General features: G+C 34.2%; 1 protein-coding gene and 1 long non-coding RNA gene across 2 annotated transcripts in view; one reads left to right on the forward strand and one right to left on the reverse strand.

Annotated features, from left to right (window-relative positions):
* BCKDHB (branched chain keto acid dehydrogenase E1 subunit beta) overlaps positions 1-20,581 on the forward strand; it is a 269,800-nt gene that overhangs the window by 204,634 nt on the left and 44,585 nt on the right. The window contains exon 9 of the mRNA XM_062186412.1: positions 2,907-2,993. Within this exon, the coding sequence (XP_062042396.1) occupies positions 2,907-2,993 (87 nt within the window). The remainder of the gene's footprint in view (positions 1-2,906; positions 2,994-20,581) is intronic.
* LOC133756030 (uncharacterized) lies at positions 2,992-15,790 on the reverse strand. Its single transcript, XR_009865500.1, has 4 exons — positions 15,729-15,790; positions 8,090-8,230; positions 4,561-4,606; positions 2,992-3,162 (listed from the first exon to the last, which is right to left on the reverse strand). It is a non-coding gene; the product is annotated as an uncharacterized LOC133756030 (long non-coding RNA).

Raw genomic sequence — 20,581 nt, forward strand, 5'->3', positions numbered from 1 at the left:
AGGGATAAAGGTGGTGGGGGGAGAGAAAGAGAGAGGGAGAATTTCCATTAGCTGGTTCACTCCCCAAATGCCTGCAACAACTGAGGTTGGGCCAAGCTGAAGTCAGAAGCCAGAAAATACATTCAGGTCTTCCATGTAGGTGGAAGGGACCAAAGTTATGGGCCATCATTTTTTGCTTCTCAGGTGCATTGGCAGGCAGATGGATGAGAAGTGGAGTAGCTGGGACTTGAACTGGCACTCTGTGCAGGATGTGAGCATCCCAAGTGGCAGCTTAACCCATTGTGTGAAAATGCCTGCTCCTGAGAACATGTAATTTTATGTAATGCACATACAGAGGTTTTGAAGATCAAAATCATCTCTGATACCAGCATTTATTTTCTCATTTAGTTGAGGATGCAAGCTTGTGGGTCAAATGATGAACGGAATGTGATACTACGTGCAGCATAGAAAGAAAGTTTTCTTTTTGTTTTCAGTGTGCTGTTTGCTGCCAGAGTTTGGGACATCAGGATTCCTATGTTTCTGAGGCTAGTTCTAAAATATAACAAATTTTTTTTTGAGAAGATTGTGACTGTAACATAACATGTATTTTTTAACTTCAAAATAAATTCAAGAGCTTTCCCTTTATTTTTATTTACTTTAAACCTATTTAGAAGATTTCCAATAATTCAAAATACACAAAACAAAGAGTGTAAGTATCTTCTTCATAATTCCCTCACTGTCATTCCTCAGGAAAGACAACGTTTGGTAGTTTGGAATAAATCTTTCCAGATTGTTATATATGTAGGCTCATAAAGTATGTAGGCTTAAAAAGATATGTTTCCTGATGTCCACTCAGCTGTCTGTGGTGGCTGTTGTCACACGAATGAGGTTATATTGCCTGCAACTTGCTTACTTCACTAGTTAGCTTACTATAAGCATCTTTCCATGTCCTCGTTCTTTTTTGTGGCTGCATAGTACTCTCTGTGTTGATGTGCAGTGGTCTACAAAAGTACTTTAAACTGTTTGTGGAAAGTACAATTAAAAAATAAGTTTACTATGGTGCAGATTTTTTTGAACTCCATGCCTATGAAGGATCTTCAAAATGTTCATGAGAAATATATTTATTAAAAAAAAAACTTTGTATGAATTTTAGGCTTCTTTGAATCAAAATAAACTTGTCTTTTAATTCTATTTTCCTACAAATCTCTTTGAAGTACCCTTGATTTTAGTCATTCCTCTACCAAAGGACTCTCAAAAGGTTTCCAGCATTCCTGTGCTTTCACACTGTGCTGCATGAACCCCTTGGGTCCAAAGCTTTTGCCTAGGGCCACCTGTGCTTCGTTTTCCCCTCCACTCAACAGGCTACCGAAGCCTAGACCATCTGCTCTCCTTGCTTATTGCAGGAATTGTTCTAAAGTGTTGTGATATGATCGTGCATACACCTGGGCTCAGACAAAAAGGAGCAATTCATTATATGGGGCTTTAGGGTAACACCAACATTTTTTATATAGAAAACCCTCATTTCTACCTGCTAGGAATTTAAGATGCTTTTAGATGGATTTTGGCTATGTCACCGTTAGACCCGTCTACGTTGGCCGAATTCTGGGTTTCAGAGCTATAAGGACTGATTGTCAGAATCTGCTTTTTCAGTTGGTCATCCTTAGAGTCAGAACACCATTAAGAGAACGCTTTGAAAATTTTTTTTCTAATTTTGGAATATTTTTGTCTCATATTTATATCTAGGTACATTGAAATTTAATTTGTGATTCTTACAAATTGCATAATTCATCAGATTTGTAGAACACTAAATTATTAATATTTCAAAATTGGTTAGCATTTCATTGGTGATGGGGTGATATCCGTAAAGTGGTCATAAAATTTTATGGTGGTTAGTCACTCATTATTTAGTAGATACAATAGCCTATTTTTGCCACAGATACTGACCACATCTCAGTGTTTTGCATCTACTGGCGAAATTCCTAAACACTTTTCAAATTCTGTTTAGAATGAGTGAATCTTATAAATATTTGGGTAAAACCATGTATTCATAAAAATATTCATAAACTAACAAAAATAGTTTTTAAGAAAAGGGATAACAAATTGTTAGAAATTTTAAGAAATTACTACTTTTCTTTTGTAACATAATTGTCCAGTGTATTTTAAGCAATAACTTGCTGTTGATTTGAATAATTTTTACCTCCCAACACAGCTGGCATCCTGTTATGGTATCAAAGCTATACTTTCTGATTTATTCTTGGGCAGAGTGTATTATGCAGAGTGTGAACCACCACAGTGAAAAACTGTCACGAACATATCCTTATTGTTTGTGACACTTTCCACAGTAAAGCGGAGTTATGGTCGTTAGCCATATTTCTATGTTCATTAACAAAAAGGGTCATAACCCTTTTATTTTAGTAGTGATTTCTTGCTGCTGGGTTTCCTCAAATGTGTAGTAGCTGTGCTTTTCCTTTGCTACAGCTTTTATGAGCTATTTCTGTGTTTTCTACAAGCAACATTTATGAGAACTGCTATTATTTATATGAATGTATTCCTCAAAATGAACAAGAAAGCACTTTCATTCTTAAAGTAATATGAAGGAAATAATTGATCTTGAGGTAAAAGAATGAAATTCAGTAATTCATTTTACACAGAAAAATATATTAATGGCCATGAATTTTTAATTGCACATATAGAATTACAATCTAATTTTTCTTTTGCACTGGGATTGTAAACTATATTGAAAAAATTTTTTAACAGTACAAAATTCAGGTGACTATGCAGTTTAAAAACAATTTTTGGCATAAAATCGAATTACTGATTTTTATCTTACTTATTGAATCGGAGTAATTTATTTTTTATTGCTGAGTTAAATTGTATGCTTGAAATGCCTATTTTCTCCAACATCAGGTTTTTCTTTTCTCTTTCAGTCTGTGATCAAAACAGGGCGACTGCTAATCAGTCACGAAGCTCCTTTGACGGGTGGCTTTGCATCAGAAATCAGCTCTACAGTTCAGGTAGAGTAGTTGTGGGCACGGAGTCCAACACTGGTGTAATTGCACATGCCTATTCCAGAAGAGAAAAATTATTGATTGTGGTATATAAAAGTCTGCATATTTTGGGAATGTAGTTTTTCCTTTCCAAATCTGCTTCACTGTCCTTTAGTTAATGGTCTTATCACATCTTCTGGAAAAGAAACTGTAAATTAATAAAAGCTAAAAAAAAATTCTTTATGGGAAGAAGAAAGCTTGAAATATGTTTAATACAGTAACTTCTGTTGTGTTTGCTAGGTTAGCAGAGAAAGAAAAATCTTTTATTTCAATCTGATAGTTTTTTTTAAACAAAACTTTAAGGTGTTATAAAACAGATTGATGATGACGTCGATCTTAGATTTCACCTTTCAAAAATACATCCGTGTAAAGTCAAAAAATCAAATTATAAGTAATTTATTAGTTTAATAATCAGATTATATTTTGCTATGGCAATGCTTTAGAAATTATTCTAAAATATTTCTCTCTAAAAATGTCCACTTAAGATGCTGCATATCAGGAAAAAATTCTGTACATATATTTCTGGAGGATTTTTATTTAAAAATTGTATTGACATTTGTTCATAGGGATACATAAAGTAATTTTAAAAAATTTCATTGTTCCTAACTGTTTAAAAGAATTTAATAACTTTAAAATGTAAGATACGTGCATTTGAAATTCAGAATATCTTTATAGTTTGCAAACATTTTACTTCTTTTTACTGGTTCTATGATGCTTTAATTGTTAAGATAAGTAGAAAATTCCTGTAAGAGTATATGGCTTAAATTATATAACTAATAATTTTTTTTCAACTGGCAGCTGGTAAACAATGATTTTTTTTTTTGCCAATCAAGTAAATGCTAACTGGCAAAACTATATCTTCAAATTAGATTAAATAAATTTAATCAGAAATCTTTTCAATACCAGATCAAAATAACTCATAATTACATTCAGTTAAAGTTATACTTTTTTACAATATATAAAAGTACTAAGAAAATTTGAAAAAGCAATTAATTGAGTTTTGTTAGATTTTTTTCTATTTATTATATAGATAAAAATTTGAAGCATACTTCTTGTTATTATATAACATGAGTACCAAGAGTTTATTTTGCATTTTATTCATTGAGTAGCATAATGAACTAACTTAAAAAATGGAGGTAGCAAGAATATATCACTATAATATCAAGATTATATTTCAAACCAAAAGGCAAAACTGGAAAAAAGAAACTGGATTTTCTGACTCCTACTTAATATGTTGTTTACTAAACAATTTAAAATCATAGTGGCTGATGCTAATAGAAACCTCCACAGCCCTCTTTGGTTTTGTGTGCTGACAACTTACTCTTATCTTAGAAGTTTCACTTGCATGTAGTTGCAAAAGGAAAATAAGTAGAGCACAGGTGGGATTAGAAATTATGACTTCTTTTGTGGTGTTTGCTTTCTCTAAGTATGCTTTTCAAGTTTAATCTCCATAATTTATTGGTAGACTACAACAGGAAAAGACTTAGATAATCTAATCTAGGGTATCTTGATTTTGAATGATATGTGAACTCACCTTAATGGGAAAATGTCTCTTAGGTTCCAGAGTACTTAGTGAATCACTGTTTGAGAAAAAGTATTTTAAGAGTTAAATATAGTCACGAAGAAAACTGGATAACACCAAAAAGCATAGTCAAAATATACAAATCAGATTCTGAAATTAGCTGATTATAATTGCTAGTAAAAGTTGTCAATAAGATTTTGAAACTATAATCACTTTTATATCATAATACAAAGACCCTCCCCTAAAAAATCAAAACACAAAAAAGCAAAACAAGACATCCTGTAACACTCTCAGAGGCCCAAGCATGTAGCTCAGGTGACTGCAGTCTGTAGTTTGAGGAACGTTATTCTAAACCATTAGAGATGAGAGTCCTCCCCAGTGCTTTGGCTTTATAGGATAGTGTAAGATCTGATTCTAGGACAGGAGTCTTGACTAAATGTTAAATGTGGACATGTGTATTCTTTACTGAAAATTGTCTATCCCCCAAGAGGAAGATAGAAATTTTGGATTTATTATAAATGCACTCTGTTTTCCATAATAAAGTCATCAGCCAACTAACCACAAAATAAATTAAGGCAATACTGTGAAGTTTCTAGATCTGCATTTAATATCTTGGGTAATTAGAATTTAAATTTATTAATATGGTGATTAATTTGAAACTATACACTGTCAATTTTGCTTTATTCAATTTTTTTGGCACAAATAGAAAGTGCAGAAAATGAACTTTGATAAAATTTAATGAGCATGGTATCTCCAAATGTTTTACTGTGGTGACTTTTATTGATAAAAAAGAAAACTAGGTGCTTAATTTTTTTTCTTTTCCAGTAATAATGTTTGCGTATTATTTTGAATAATCTGAGTAATAAAACGTACTTTTCAGTAATTTTCCATGCACATACACAACTAAATGAAACATAGCATACTTAGCTTGTTCTCCATGAAGGGCTTCGGTTCATATTACAGCTGAAACCTGGATCAAATTACCAGCACCTTGGGTTGTTTTAAAATGAAATCACTTAAGTGTAAGGTGTGGTTGATTTCACCACTGAGAATGGCTCATGTTTCTATATAATTTTTTTTGTGTATACTTTGTAAGATTAAAAAAAGATAAAACCGGGGTAAGGTATTAAAAGTTAACTTTCTGGGATGGCAAGAAAAATGTACACAGAGGAATTCTATTGTCACTTTGGGAAAGAAGTTTAAAATTCTCGATGAGAAAGATCTATAAATTTGAGTACTATTGATTGATTAAAATAGTGACTTGTTGCAATAATGTGGGTTAATTTTATGTGCAAGTGTGTAAATAAAAATTTTGCTCCACAGCACTATTTTGTGGAAGATATCTCATAGCTACTTAAAACCTCAGGATTAATTCTATAAAATTGATATTAAGAGAGAATAATTATTAATAATAAAATTACTGTTTTCAAGTACATTAAAATCTAAACACCTAAAATTCTGGAATATTTTAAATTCAAATTTAAAGTTATTACTCAAATTAAAAATAACATTGTTGAACACAATGTATTATAGAGAATAAATATTTTTAAGTTTGCAATTGATATTTTTATACAGAAAAATTACACTGTGCTATCTAAATGTGTGTCTCAAACAAAGGAACCTTTTAATAGGAAGCATTATTAGTGCTGTATTATTGGCATTACTATTAAAAGATTATCTTTTGTTATACAGCTAAAATATTAGTAGAACAATAGATAATGATCATTATATGTTTATGTAATTATTCCACCTGTGACAAATGGCTCTTTAATCATACAAGGAGTTTAGTGTCCATATCTTAAGTTTATTCATGCCTTTGCTTTTTTTCATAAAGTCGTTTGTTTTATTATCTAAAAGAATTTATTGTTAAGCATTTGAAGTAATGTTAAACTCACAAAAGTAATTAGGAGACTTTATTGATTAGACATAAAATTGTTTTTACTTACACTTATTAAGTTTTTCATAATATTTATATGGAAATTGAGGGTTATGGAAATATAAGATGGTATAACTAAGAGTTGTTTTGCATTTCTATTGGATTTAATTTGGAATTTAACTGGGAGGGAGAACAGGCTGAGGTTTGGTATGCTTGGCCCCCTCTGGGGCAGATTTTTGGTTCCTGCATCCAAAGCCTCACTGTCTCTTCCTATCTAATTTTACATTCCCATCTGTTCTCACTTTGGGTCAGGGAACTTCTTCCTTCTTTTCTTTCATTCAACATGTATTGAAAACTGAAATGCTTCTTGAAGTCATGTGATTTATGGGAGAGTGCAAAGACAACAGAATTTAGGTAATTCAATGACCTTTGCATTGCGTAGTTTGAGCAAAGTCTTCACTGCTTCAGAAAATTATGTAAATTGATTTTTTTTTTTGTGGTGATCTTGTTTCTCGGGTTTATGTAAACACGTTTCTCAAAAAGAAGTCTTTACTGTGCAAAAAGTGTTAACCTCATTTATTTTAATATTCCCTCAAATTAATTTATATTATATGTTCTAGAATGCAGTGTTTAACACATGTATTTTATTTATTTAAATATTAAGACCAAACGTTTTAAGGGAGTTTAGCAGCTTTAAATAGCATAATTTCTTCATGCATTGGAGAAACCAACCTTTATTATTAATTTCTGACACATTCCCATAATGATGAAATAAATCTTGACTGTGATAGAATTGTGATAATAAAAACATTTTTTTTTCGTCTGGATTCAATGCTTAATAAGAGTGCCAAAATTTTAGGGATTGTGGTTGGCTTAAAGGTTTGAGGTTTTTTTTTTTTTTTAAACACATGGAAGCAATAAGTCTGCAATAAAGCGTCCAATTGGAGAGAATGGTAAGTTTCCATACCATTGTTCCATCCTTTCTGTGCGGTCTCTTTTCTTAGAATTAGAACTCAGAAGTTTTGCATACCAACATATATTTTTAAGGTAACCAGATTCTGATAGTTTGAAATGGTTTTTATGGGGCCTACATGAATCACGGTATGAAAAGAAAGTTTTGTATGTTTCAAGTAAAAGGATTTTGCTTTTCTCATTGTTTTATACAGAAGGATTTTTTTCCCCTTATAAACTACCTAATTTACAAGTATTCCATTTAGGTATCGATCTGAAGAAGACAGAGAATGGTCCTAAATGCTCTTGAGTTTTTAAAATTGTGTAAAAATATGTCTAATTAAAATCATCTTGTTGATAAATTAACAGTCACCAGAGAAAACGATCAGAATAGTAATTTGATGGACAGTTGACTCCAGTTTTGTACTCTCAATTTGAAGCACAATTTTGTCAGTGATACAAAACATTTTGCAAAAATAAAGCAACCAGAAGTCTGTATTATACATTTTTGTTCATCAGCATTTAAAGGAGAGAAGCAGTGAGAGACGAGAAGGGACAGACTTTGCAGACAGAAGGTGAGATGGAGAGTCTAGAGAGAAGGGAGTCAGAGAGAGCCATTACAAAAGACCACCAGGGAGAGTTTCACCATGGAGTACATGCTGACAGTGTTAAGTACTTCCAGAGTGTATGGCAGCAAAAACCTGATGGTTGTACCTTGGAAGTATCATCTGGAAGACATTGGTGACTCTGATGAAAGCAGAGGAGTGGCCAGGATGGGAGCAGATTGTATTTGAGCTGGAGAACAAGTAGTAATGAAGTCTTGATCCATGAATATAGACTACTGTTTCAGGCAACCTTTAAAAAAAAGGAGAGGAATAAAGTATGGCAGTCCCCATTTCTTTGGTTTTGCCTTGCATGATTTCAGTTACCTGTGGTCAACTGAAGTCTGAAAATATTAGATGAAAAATCACTGATATAAGCAATTCATAAGTTAAGGTTGCATGCTGATCTGAGGAGCATGATGAAATCTCAAGGTATCCTGCATTATCTTGCCAAGTAGGTAAATCATTCCTTTGTCCAATGTATCTACACTGTACGTACTGTGCACCTGTTAGTCACTTACTAGAATCTCAGTTATCAGATCAACTGTTGGTGTTATTACACTGATTATGTTCAAATAACTGTAATTTTACTTAATAAATAATAATCCCAAAGCACAAGAACAGTGATTCTGGCAATTTTATTATAGTTCATTATTATATTTATTCTATTTTATTATTAGTTATCTTTGTTAATCTCTTGTTGTGCCTAATTTCTAAATTAAACTTTATCACAGGTATGAATGTTTAGGGAAAAACATTGTATATCTATATGTCTGTCTGTCTATCTATAAATATAAGGTTTTGTACTATTTACAGTTTTAGGTACCGTCTGGGGTGTCTTGCAGTATATCTTCCACAAAGAGGGACTACTATAGTTGGAAAAAAGCAGGCTTTATCTCTTAATGTTATTCACTCAGTGTTATATGCCATTTTCTCAACTTGAAGACCTCTGTGACATCTTCCTTTCCTTTCTCCTGTCCTTGCTCCCTCATTTTCATCCCATCCATTCCCTTCTCCCTCCAGCCCATCTAAAATAAATTCACACTTTTGTTGCAGCACTATTCACAAGAGCCAAGGCATAGAATTCCAAGGCATGGAATCAACTAACAGATCCATTGGCAGATGAATGGACAAATAAAATGTGGTATATATACACATGGAATATTATCCAGTCATAACAAAGAATGGAATCCTCTCATTTGTTATAACCTGGATGAGTTTTGAGGCCATTATATTGCATGAAATAAGTCAAGGACAGAAAAAACAAATACTATTTGACCTTACTTACATGTGGAAGCCAGAAAAGTTGATCTCATAGGATTAGGGTAGAACAGAGGTCAGCAGTGGCTGGGAAGAGTAGCGGAGAGAGCACCCAGAGACAGGATAGGTAATGGGTACCAAAATACAGTTAGAAAAGATGAATGTGTTCTAGTGTTCTCTAGCTCGGTAGGGTGACTATAACTAATAATTTACTGCTTATGACTAGAAGAGAGGATTTTGGATGTTCCCAACACGAATAAATAATAAATGTTTGAAGTGATGGAAATACTTATCCCACTCACTTGATCACTACACATCCTCTACATGGATCAGAGTATTCACAGTAATTCATAAATATGTACAATTATTATATATCAACCAAAAATTTTTAAAGACCCACAAAACCTAAAAGAAAAATGTAAAAAAATAATATTGGGATGGATAAAAAGTTTTTAAGCAAAAAATATAAAACTAACAGGTATGATCATGTTGTCACATTAATATATTTGCATATAATGGCATATAATGAAAATTTTTTGTATGACTGAAACAAGCATAGTAAAAGGAGAGTTACAAGTCAGACTATGTTGGAATACATAACAAATTATCAACATGTGTAACTATTAAGCCTTCTTAGATATCCATAAAGGAAATAATAAAACATTTATTTAAGAGATCAGAAGTGGATTATTTGTTGTCCTATTGTTGACCAGCAAACATGAAACATACGCTACTTATGGATAAAGTGCTAATTAAAACTAACAGTCTCATTTTCATCTCCTGAAAATTAATTATATTTTGTACTGAATAGAAGTGGTTGTAGAAATGGATTTGTCTTCAATAAATCAGTTGGGAACGTGTGTAAGACTCCTCAAAGTGTATATGTACTGTGATGCAAGACTGCTGGGAATTCTTTAGGACCTGCATGCAGAAAGGTGTATTTCTCAGTAAATACTATAGGAATACATTTGTAACATGGTTTATCTGTTTGATAAATATTATGAGTAGTTGGTGATATTGTAGCATTTCTATGGGTATAACATTAATGAAAACTCACGCAATTTTAAAGATGTTGACCACTTTTGTAGGGGAAAAACATGGGAATACTTCAAAAAGTTCATAGAGAATGGAATTAAAAGGTAAGATAATTTTGGTGCAAAAAAATGAAATCCATGCATATGAGGATTCCTCAAAAAGGTTGAACATATGAATTATGAAAAAACATGCATGGCTTTAATATTTTTTGCATTAAAATAAGCTTACTTTAGGCTGGAGCCGTGGCTCAATAGGCTAATAGGCACTGGCACACCGGGTTCTAGTCCTGGTCGGGGCATCGGATTCTGTCCTGGTTGCTCCTCTTCCAGTCCAGCTCTCTGCTGTGGCCGGGGAAGGCAGTGGAGGATGGTCCAAGTGCTTGGGCCCTGCACCCACATGGGAGACCAGGAAGAAGCACCTGGCTCCTGGCTTCAGATCAGCGTGGTGCTCAGGCCATTGGGGGTGAACCAATGCAAGAGGAAGACCTTTCTCTCTGTCTCTCTCTCTCACTGTCCACTCTGCCTGTCAAAAAAAAAAAAAAGAATCTTACCTTTTAATTTCATTTTTGAAGTATCCTCATACAGACAGATATCTAGACATAGGGAAGGAAACTTGCAAAGGAAGACTTTTATTAAAGCTTTGTATTTTATTGCTAATCATTTCTTTACTTTCTGTGTATATATTTCACTTTTATAGTAATTAATAGTTTTATTTTAATTAGATGTCTTTCCACATGGCATGTTCAGTCTTTTAATTTTTAGTTGTTTTCAATGAAAAAAAAAATTCATTGGCTTTCAAAGTTGACTTTGAAACAATTCATCCTATTTCATTTTGGTATATTTAATTGCATTCACTGCACATTTCCTCCTCTTCTTTTGGTATTACCTTTACAATGCAAGACCATTATTCTTTTTGAAATCTTTCTGGATGTAAGCCAGTCAAAAAACACACTCATCCACATTCCGTCTCTCTGGATAATGTGAAGTGTCCCAGTTTCTCTCACGCAATCCTTAGTACTTTTTCATTTGGAAGTAGTCCCTCTTGAATTCAAAACTACATTTACACCAGGTCTTCCTCCCATTTCTCTCTCTTCCTTGTAACCTCTGGTTAGCCTCTTGTTGTGTCCCAAGACCATTCCTGTCCTTTCCATTCAAAGCAAACTGATCTGCCAGTAGGACGGGAATAATTGACTCCGCTGAAATGTTTGCATGGGAATGTCCTCAATCTACTAGGTAATGTTGTAACAGTGCTTGATCATGAGTTGAAAATATGAGGCAAATGCATTTAAAAGGATATGTGGATTCTGCAGTAACCTTTCTCCTTAGAAAGTCTGTTTCCCTGATGCCTCATCTCATGTATCCCCTCCCCTCCAGCTTTCCACCATCATCTCATTCTGTTTTACTGCCTCTCGGTTTTGTTTTCTTGCCTTCTTTCCCCAGGACTGTATCTGGCTCACTCCCTTCTATAAGCACAGTGTCTAGAACTGTGACTGTTTTAAGTGGGTACTCAATAAATAATTTAAGGAAGTTGTTTGACTCCAAGCATTGAGATGTTAATAATTTCTTTCAAAGAGTGCTTTTCTTGCTGGTTTATTTTGTAAAGGCAAGTTATTTCAAAAAGTTTGCAGGAAAAAAATGGAAATAAAAGATATATTGAATCTGGTACAAAAAAATTTGGGAGTCCATATATATTTTTTTATGACATATCTGTTCTATTAACCTTTTGGAGATCCTCCTATGCATGGATTTCATTACATTTTTTGCGTATGTATATATGTATATTTTATATATGTATATTTTAATTCTATTTTTTCCATGAACTTTGTGAAACACCCCTTTGTGACAATTTCTCATCTCAAAAGCTGCTAGATTAAACTGCTGCCCTTTACACATCACAAGTCCAGTTTGTTGACCTCAAAGATGATTTCAGTTTTGTGCTTGTCGAGTTTAAAAACAGGGACAGGTATTATGTGCTGTTGTGCTTCGTCTTTGTTCTTCCAGTCCTTTCCACAAAGGTTATTTCCTTTAAGTAAACTGGGGGAGATTCTTCCCTCTCATTATTCCCTACTGAGTCTATATCAGGTCCAGTGTTGTGGCACACCGGGTGAAACCACCACCTGAGATTCTGTCATCCCATATAGGTACTTAAGAGAATCCTGGCTGCTTCACTTCTGATCCAGCTCCCTGCCAATGGTTCTGCACAGCAGAAGATGGCCCAAATGCCTGGGTCCTTGCACTCATGTAGGAGACCTGGATAAAGCTCCTGGCTCCTGGCTTCTGGCTTTGGTCTGGTCCAGCCCCTGTCCATTGCAGCCATTTGGGGATTGAATCTCTCTCTCACTCTCTCTCTCTCTCTCTCTCTCTCTCTCTCTTCCCTCTCTGTCAACTCTGCCTTTTAAATAAATATTTAACTATTTTTATTAAAGAAATATACTTAACAGGGTACATCTTAAGTTTGCAATTCATACATAATTTTTTCAAGATATATTTACTTGGGGCCAGCACCGTGGCACAGTAGGTTAATCCTCCACCTGCGGTGCTGGCATCCCATATGAGCGTCAGTTCTAGTCCCGGCTGCCTCTCTTCTAATCCAGCTCTCTGCTATAGCCTGGGAAAGCAGTAGAGGATGGCCTGGGTTCTTGGGCCCCTGCACCCACATGCGAGACCAGGTGGAGGAACCTGGCTCCCGGCTTCGGATTGGCGCAGCACCGGCCATTGTGGCCATCTGGGGAGTAAACCAATGGAAAGAAGACCTTTCTCTCTGTTTCTCCTTCTCACTGCCTGTAACTCTAACTCTCAAATAATATATATATATATATATATATATTTACCAAAAATAGACTGAATAGACCATTTATTTAGCAAAATAGATTCTCTGGTGGAACATATTCCTTTCTTTAGAAACTTACAGCAATTTCTATGATTTGGCACCTTTGAATAATGTTTTTAGCACCTAAGGAGTTGTAGTTTCCATGCAGCTGTAGTTATTCTTGAAAATCTGCTTGTATGCTAATAGAAAATTATAATTTATTTCATTTCCTTATTTGATGTGAAGTAGTCTTTTGTATTGTAATATATATATAATATATATTTAAATATCCAACATTGTTTTAAAAAATTTTGGTCTGCAATAAAATTATTTAAAATTTTATAACTGAGAGACAACAGAGAATAAATGTATCCATGTCCCAGCCAGTTCTCTTGACAAAAGTGAAGGTGCAAATTAAATTTGCCAAGAAATGTTAACCATGCTTTATCAATACCGTACTTAGAATCAGTAATAGATTGGGTTTGGGTATCCTGAAAATAAAACAAAATTTCTCAGTTTGACATACCCATTTGTAGTCAGTAAAGTTGGTGATGAAAACTCATTTTATTTTGGTACTTTAGTGTAACTAAATGTATATATAAGATAAGTTTATGTTTCATAAAGGCCATTATCTCCTCTCATGAATGAATTTGCAGCTCACCAGATATAGTTAAGTTTAAAATAAACATTAACTACTGCTAGTTCAATTTGATTGAATTTAAATATTTGTGAAAATTAAGGTAAGTTATAGCCAGCAGTTACTTGAAGCTATAAGAATCATCCAGTTTGTAATTGTTTTGATTTTTCAAATCTATCGATGTAAGTTTTAAGATTTCATTTGGATTTGCAGAAATGTCTGAAAATATGCATTTGATTGAGTAAGTGTTGAATGCTTGATTCTTTTCTTTACAGTTAAGTGAAAGAAATGACTTTTTTTTTTAGGTTTATTTATTTGAAAGGAAGAGTTACAGAGAAAGAGAGAGAGAGAGAGAGAGAGAGGTTGAGAGAGAGAGAGGTCTTCCATCCACTGGTTCACTCCCTAAATGACAATGGCTGGAGCTGAACTGATCTGAAGCCAGGGGCCAGGAGCTTCTTCCATGTCTTCCATGCGGGTGTAGGGACCCAGGCTCTTGGGCCACCTTCCACTGCTTTCCCAGGCCATAGAAGAGAGCTGGATTGGAAGAGGAGCAGCTGGGACATTAACTGGTGCCCATATAGGATGCAGGCACCACAGGGAGGCTTGGTCTGTTGTGCCACAGCGCCAATCCCGGACTTTATCTTCACTACTTGATCCACTTGCAGAGCAGAGCCATGCTTTTCTGTTTCAGTTCTTCAGAGGATCAGTTGATGCTCTTCACCATTGAAGATAACTTTATATTTCAAATTGTATGAATGACGCATTTGTATTTACCAAAATTCTTAGCTAAAAACGGCATAATTCACAGCTGTTCTTTTAAATGCATCTAAATACTTAAGTTTTAAATGTTGCCTTGCTGTGACTAATACTTCAGAATCCATACTTGTATCAGCCTCAGTTATAGTTCTTCCATCGTTTAAACAAATCCTGATTAGTTCCTGTACTCTTAGGATTAGTTTGCTCTCTTACTAGCTACATTCCTGTGTTTCTTTCCTGGACCAATTTTAAAGTCCCTGCATCAGATTGTGATAATATAAAATGCTCCTTCCTCTACACCCTGACACTGACTTTATGCTTCATTTTTTTTTTTTTAATTTTAATTTTGACAGGCAGAGTTAGACAGTGAGAGAGAGAGAGAAAGAGAGAAAGGTTTTCCTTTTTTCGTTGGTTCATCCCCCAAGTGGCTGCTAAGGCCGGCGCGTTGCGGCTGGTGCGTTGCGGCCAGCGCGCTGGGCCGATCCGAAGCCAGAAGCCAGGTGCTTCCTCCTGGTCTCCCATGAGGGTGCAGGGCCCAAGGACCTGAGCCATCCTCCACTGCATTCCTGGGCCACAGCAGAGAGCTGGACTGCAAGAGGAGCAACTGAGACAGAATTCGGCGCCCCACCCGGGACTAGAACCCAGAGTGCTGGAGCCGCAGGTGGAGGATTAGCCTAGTGAGCCGTGGTGCCGGCCTATGCATCATTTTTTTAACCGTAAACTTTTCTGGACATAGATTTCTACGAAGTGTGCATAGCTGACCAATTTGAATATATTTTGAGAGTAATATTCCCATATCACACAATCTTATATATTTTATTAAAACCAGCTTTCCTGTGGCAGTTCCAAAAACATAGTTCAGATGCATTACAATAATATAGTACTGCATAAATGTTGATTAAATATTTTCTAATATGATGGAATGTTTTGATTATGTGTTCAGCAAATAATTTACCTAGTAAATTAAATGCAGTATCCATTTTAATAAGACCCACGTACTGCACAAAAATAGGACTTTGACTAACTTACATTTATAGGGAGTCACTGGAGCCAGAGTAGCATTGGTAAAGCTAAATCCTATTAGTGAGCATGCCACTTGGATCCCTTTTTGGCCATTCAGAGAACCACAGTATCTCCCCCACCCCGTCCTTTCTCCTGCTTGCCTGCTTGCCTTCCTTCTTCTCTCTTTGCCTTCACTGACGGTTTTCTCCACAAACATGGGATCTTAGCAGAGAAACTTTAATTCTTCTCTCACCATTGGTAGATGAAGCGTGATTTTGGTCAGTTTTGCTTGCTGAAAGCTTTCTTCATCCCTGTAGGGAAGAAATAAAAATGCTCTGTGATACTGGATGAAAGTAAAGGGTTGTGGTTGGTGGTTGGATATAGGTAAATCCCTTTATCCTCTACGTGGTTGACCAGAGGTGTTACTCACCAGAGGAAAAAAATGAAATTACATAATACCATTTGAAAAACATTTTACAATGGATCTTCTGTCAGTATGAGGTGGGTGTGTGTAATGAACAAGGTCTGCATTGCCTTTTCACACTATTATATGAATTAACTTTTTTACTGATGATTTTTAGGTGGTATGATTTAATGGGGTGTACTACATGAAATCTCTGCCTATGTGGTTAATTTCTTCTGAAGTTACCCTGATTAGCCATTGACTTGCTAATGCAGTAAGAGAATAACTTGCTAATGGCGAAACAAAGGGGAATCGGACCAATCCTCTTCTCCAAATGTGAAATTTTAAAAAATCAAACAGGGACCCAAAAAACATTTTAAAATCATTTCTCCTACAAGCAAACACAATTGGAAAGACTTCCTTCAGAATAAATGTCCTCAGACAGAGGGTTGAGGAGTCATCCTAAGTAGTTGGTTACACAATTGGAAGAAATTTGCCAAGTTCCTTTTGTGAGACTTTTCTTACTTACCTTGTTAGTAACATCATCATTGTGCTAACACAGTTAAAAAAATTTCCTTAAAACCAAACCTTGACTCACTTGCTACCAGCTAACGCATGTTAGTCCCTCAGGGACAGTTCCTAGGCTTATGATAGTGTTTTCTCAGAGAAGTCCAAGCTATATATATATATATGGGTGCTTCCTGTGAGTTCGGGGGATGGATATGTGGGTTTGTCAGGGGAATACCAATTTGTCTGTTGAAAATCTTTGGCTGTTACAACTATGAAACCAGCAGGCTCTCTATCATCTATAGCATTTTAAAACTGGATCATTTTAAGTGTGATTTCATCATGTTTGCTTTAGTTTTCGTAAGCCTTTGATCAACTGTATGTCAAATAAAGCTGGCATCTTTATTAGGGGATACTTCTCTAAATAAGTAATTTTCAGAAATGTACAGTGTGTTACCACAGAATGTAATGTATATGAGCAAAATTGATATTTTGAGATTTGATTATTGTGTATAGCCCTTGTCTATGAGGAACAGTAGTTTTTCTACTTGTTGAATTCTTTATTTAGTGGAGGGTTAAGCTTATGATTTTAAAGTAAATTGAAAGTGTGTCATTGCAAAAATTAAAAAAAGGAAGTAGGAGGGAGTGGAGGGAAGTGTTATTTTGTTGTTAAAATTGTATATATGAAATACATGAAGTTTGTTCCTTTTTTTATAAATAAAATTTTTTAGGAGTTAATTTCCCACCCCAGAAAAATATTTCTACTCTAGAAATTTGTCAACAAGATATTTTTAAATATCAGTAAGATGTTTTTAAACAAATTTCCATTCCCATGTCAGGCTAGGAGTAGTGAACTGGTAGGAAGTAAACCAACTTCTGTTGGTCTAACTGCTAAAAACATTATTCCCATTTCTACCAAACTCCTAAATTCTAATTTGTTTGTCCAAATTTGAAAGTAATGATGATCATACACTTTATCTTCTAAATGTGAATGGCAGACATAAACCTGGGCTTGTTCATGCAAAACAGGATGTGTAACTGTCTACTTATGCTACATGTGAAATTAAATTTTAAGTAAGTCTTAATGGCAATGGAGTTAGAACTGTATAGCTATTTTCATAAATCAAGTTTGGATCTCTTAATATGCTCAAAGATTTTAAAAAAATGATAAGCATACATGCTACTCCTTTATTCAAGGGAGAATTTAAAATGAATTGTCTTTGCCAGCGGCTCCTGCTTCTTTTGCACATATTTTATTCATTTTTAGTTAGTGGCCAACTACTGAGAATCATTCAGTGACTTGTCATTTGTTGTGTTGGAAATTAAATAATCTTTAGTTGTTTGAAAACATCAGCAATTTAAAATAAAATACATTTTTCTTACAAACTGGGTGTTTAGTAGTTAGTGTTATGCATAAAATGAAGGTAAAATATAATCACAGGATTTAATATGCCTTTTAGTTTTTAGTTGCTCTATAAATCAGTGAGTGAAAAAATGACCCTTTCTATTAATAACAACTTTTAATTTTTACAAGTTTGGCTTTTTGAAATAATTGCTAGGGGGGCAAATTACATGTCTTTAATGGTAAATTAAGGATCTGGTGAGAATCATTAGTCATTTCAGTGTGGTTGTTCTCTCAGTAAATTTTCTTTTATTTCATTAAATTATACTAGTAAAGGCTTGAAATTATTCTGTAAAAGTTTATCTAATGGCATACTAACCTTGAGGTTTATATTTTTGAAAAATTCCTTGATAAGAAAAACCTAATTGGCAAGATCAAGATCTCCTGGAAAAGAGATTTAGCAGTAAATAAATAGGTTATTAAATGCACTACTTTAAATATATATTTAAGATAAAGTAAATAGGTACATTAGTTCCCTAGGAAAGTAAAGTACTGCAAGGATGCCCCTCCCCTGAGTGTTCATAAAATACTGATGCAGCTGTATGGTCGCCTAAGGCAGAAATCTCCCCAACATATTTGTTACATGGACTGTACTTTATCTTAAGGTTTGTAAACCACATTTTATTATGTTATAAATACATATATATATACATTTATATATATATATATATAAACATTTTTTTTCCTTAAATACTTGTGCAACTGCCCAGCCTCTTCAAAAGATACCCTGGAGCTTAAGGGTATGACTTTTATTGCTTGATCTCTGTTCACAGTTGGAGTTGAAGTAACTTATGGTGTTGGGAAGCTAAGGGTCAGGAGTAGAGATGCACACTGATGTTCCAGTGTCCTGGTTTAGGGATCAGTACCTATCTGTGTCCATAGTTGAAATAAATTTTAGCAGTAAATTTAAATTCTTATTCCTTGAATGAATGTAACTGTGATTAAAAAAAAAAAATGAAATACAAGCCTGGAAACACATACCTCTGTCTGTAGTGTCAGGATATCAGGCAGAGCTGATAAAAATAGAAAACTGATTCATAGAAGACAGGCGTACCCTGGCTGAGTGACTTAGGTGTCTGATGCTGTAGTACTGTTTTTCATCTTCTCCATAATGGCAGACTTTGAATAATACCAGAACTTTACAGTCCATACAGCTAGTGCTGATTTAAGTAATTATGAAAGTTCGTTATGAAAAGTTAGTTCAGTTTCAGTTTCATAGATGATGTTATGTTTGGTTGTTTTAATCACATTTTCCTATTATCTTATTCACTAGCTCAGCATTCATGTGACAGAAATTCAATGTGAGATCAGCTTTTTTCTTTTTAATTGTTCCACGCTGTTTTTTTTTTTTTTTTTAATCTCTTCCAAATTTAACTTAATGCCGATGGGAGAAGTTCCCAGCTGCAGTACATTAATATTGTTGCCAAGGTCATGTTGTAATTGCCAAAGAAAGAGGAGACATAGGAAATCCAACGACATAAATAGAATGTATAGACAAAAACAGAGGCTAGTCTGTAAAATGCAATATCACATTCAGGGGACAACAGTATGAATGATGGCTTACTTTTCTTCAGAAACTGTTGGAAATTAAAATGAGATTTTTAATAGGCAGGCAGGAAACACTAACAACCAAGAAATCCATATTCAATTGAACTATCCTTTAAAAGTGGAGGGGAAAAAAAGTTCCATATGGGGAGAGAAATAGAGATAGAGATAGAGATAGAGATAGAGATAGAGATAGAGATAGAGATAGAGATAGAGATAGAGATAGGATAGAGAGAGAGAGAGAAAGAGAGAGAGAATGAGAATCACGGCCATTAGACCTGGACTACTAGAAAGAAAAAAGGAAACTTTATCCTAAAAGGAAATGACGCCAGATAGTGCCTGAGCTCTACAATAAAAAAAACCTGCAGAAGACAGATTCTTTCAAATGCCCATGGAATGTTTGAGCATGTGTTATGCTATAAACATGTTGTAAGAAGATCTAAATGTTTGAAATCTTACGTAAGATCTTGTCTTACCACAATGGAATTAAATTAGATATTAATAAAAGTATCTAGAAAATAAATATTTTTCTATTATATAGATATATATGTTATATATATGTTCTAGTATATAGAAAATAAATATATATATATAAATATATTTCTAAATGGTACTAGGTAAAAGGAGAAATCATAAGGGAAATTATAAGATATTATAACACTACAACATAAAGTTTGTGGGGAGCAATTGGAGCAATACTTAGAGGAACACACCTAATTGTAAGTGCTTGTATCAGGAAAAACAAAGACTTTAAAGAGTGATCAAAGTTTCTACCCATCTTAAGGGAAAAAAAAGACCAAAGTATACCTATAGTAAGTAGGAGGAAGGAAAATAATAAAGATAAGAAGAGAAACCAGTAAAATATAAGATGAACAAAATCAAAGAAAATGGATTCATTGCAGAGATTAATAAAATTGATAATTTCCTTGCAAGACTAATCAAGAAGAGAAGAGAGAAAATACAGATCACCAATAACAGGTTTGAAAAGAGGAATATCATTACAGACTCTACAAACATCAAAATGATTATGGAGACACTACAAATACCTTTATGTACTGCACAATCTTTAGCTCATGTAACAGTGATATGAGGGCAAGAAGCAATAGTTGGGAATAGCATGGAATGTGAGGAAACTCTCAAGTACCTGCCATGTTCTTGTAACTCTGCTGCACTTTTCATACAAGTTCTTTTATTTAATCTTCACACCCTCTTACATTTTAAAAAATTTGGCTCAGGAAATGTAATTAAT

This window comes from Lepus europaeus, chromosome 3 (genome assembly GCF_033115175.1).
Source record: "Lepus europaeus isolate LE1 chromosome 3, mLepTim1.pri, whole genome shotgun sequence".
Classification (NCBI taxonomy): domain Eukaryota; kingdom Metazoa; phylum Chordata; class Mammalia; order Lagomorpha; family Leporidae; genus Lepus; species Lepus europaeus.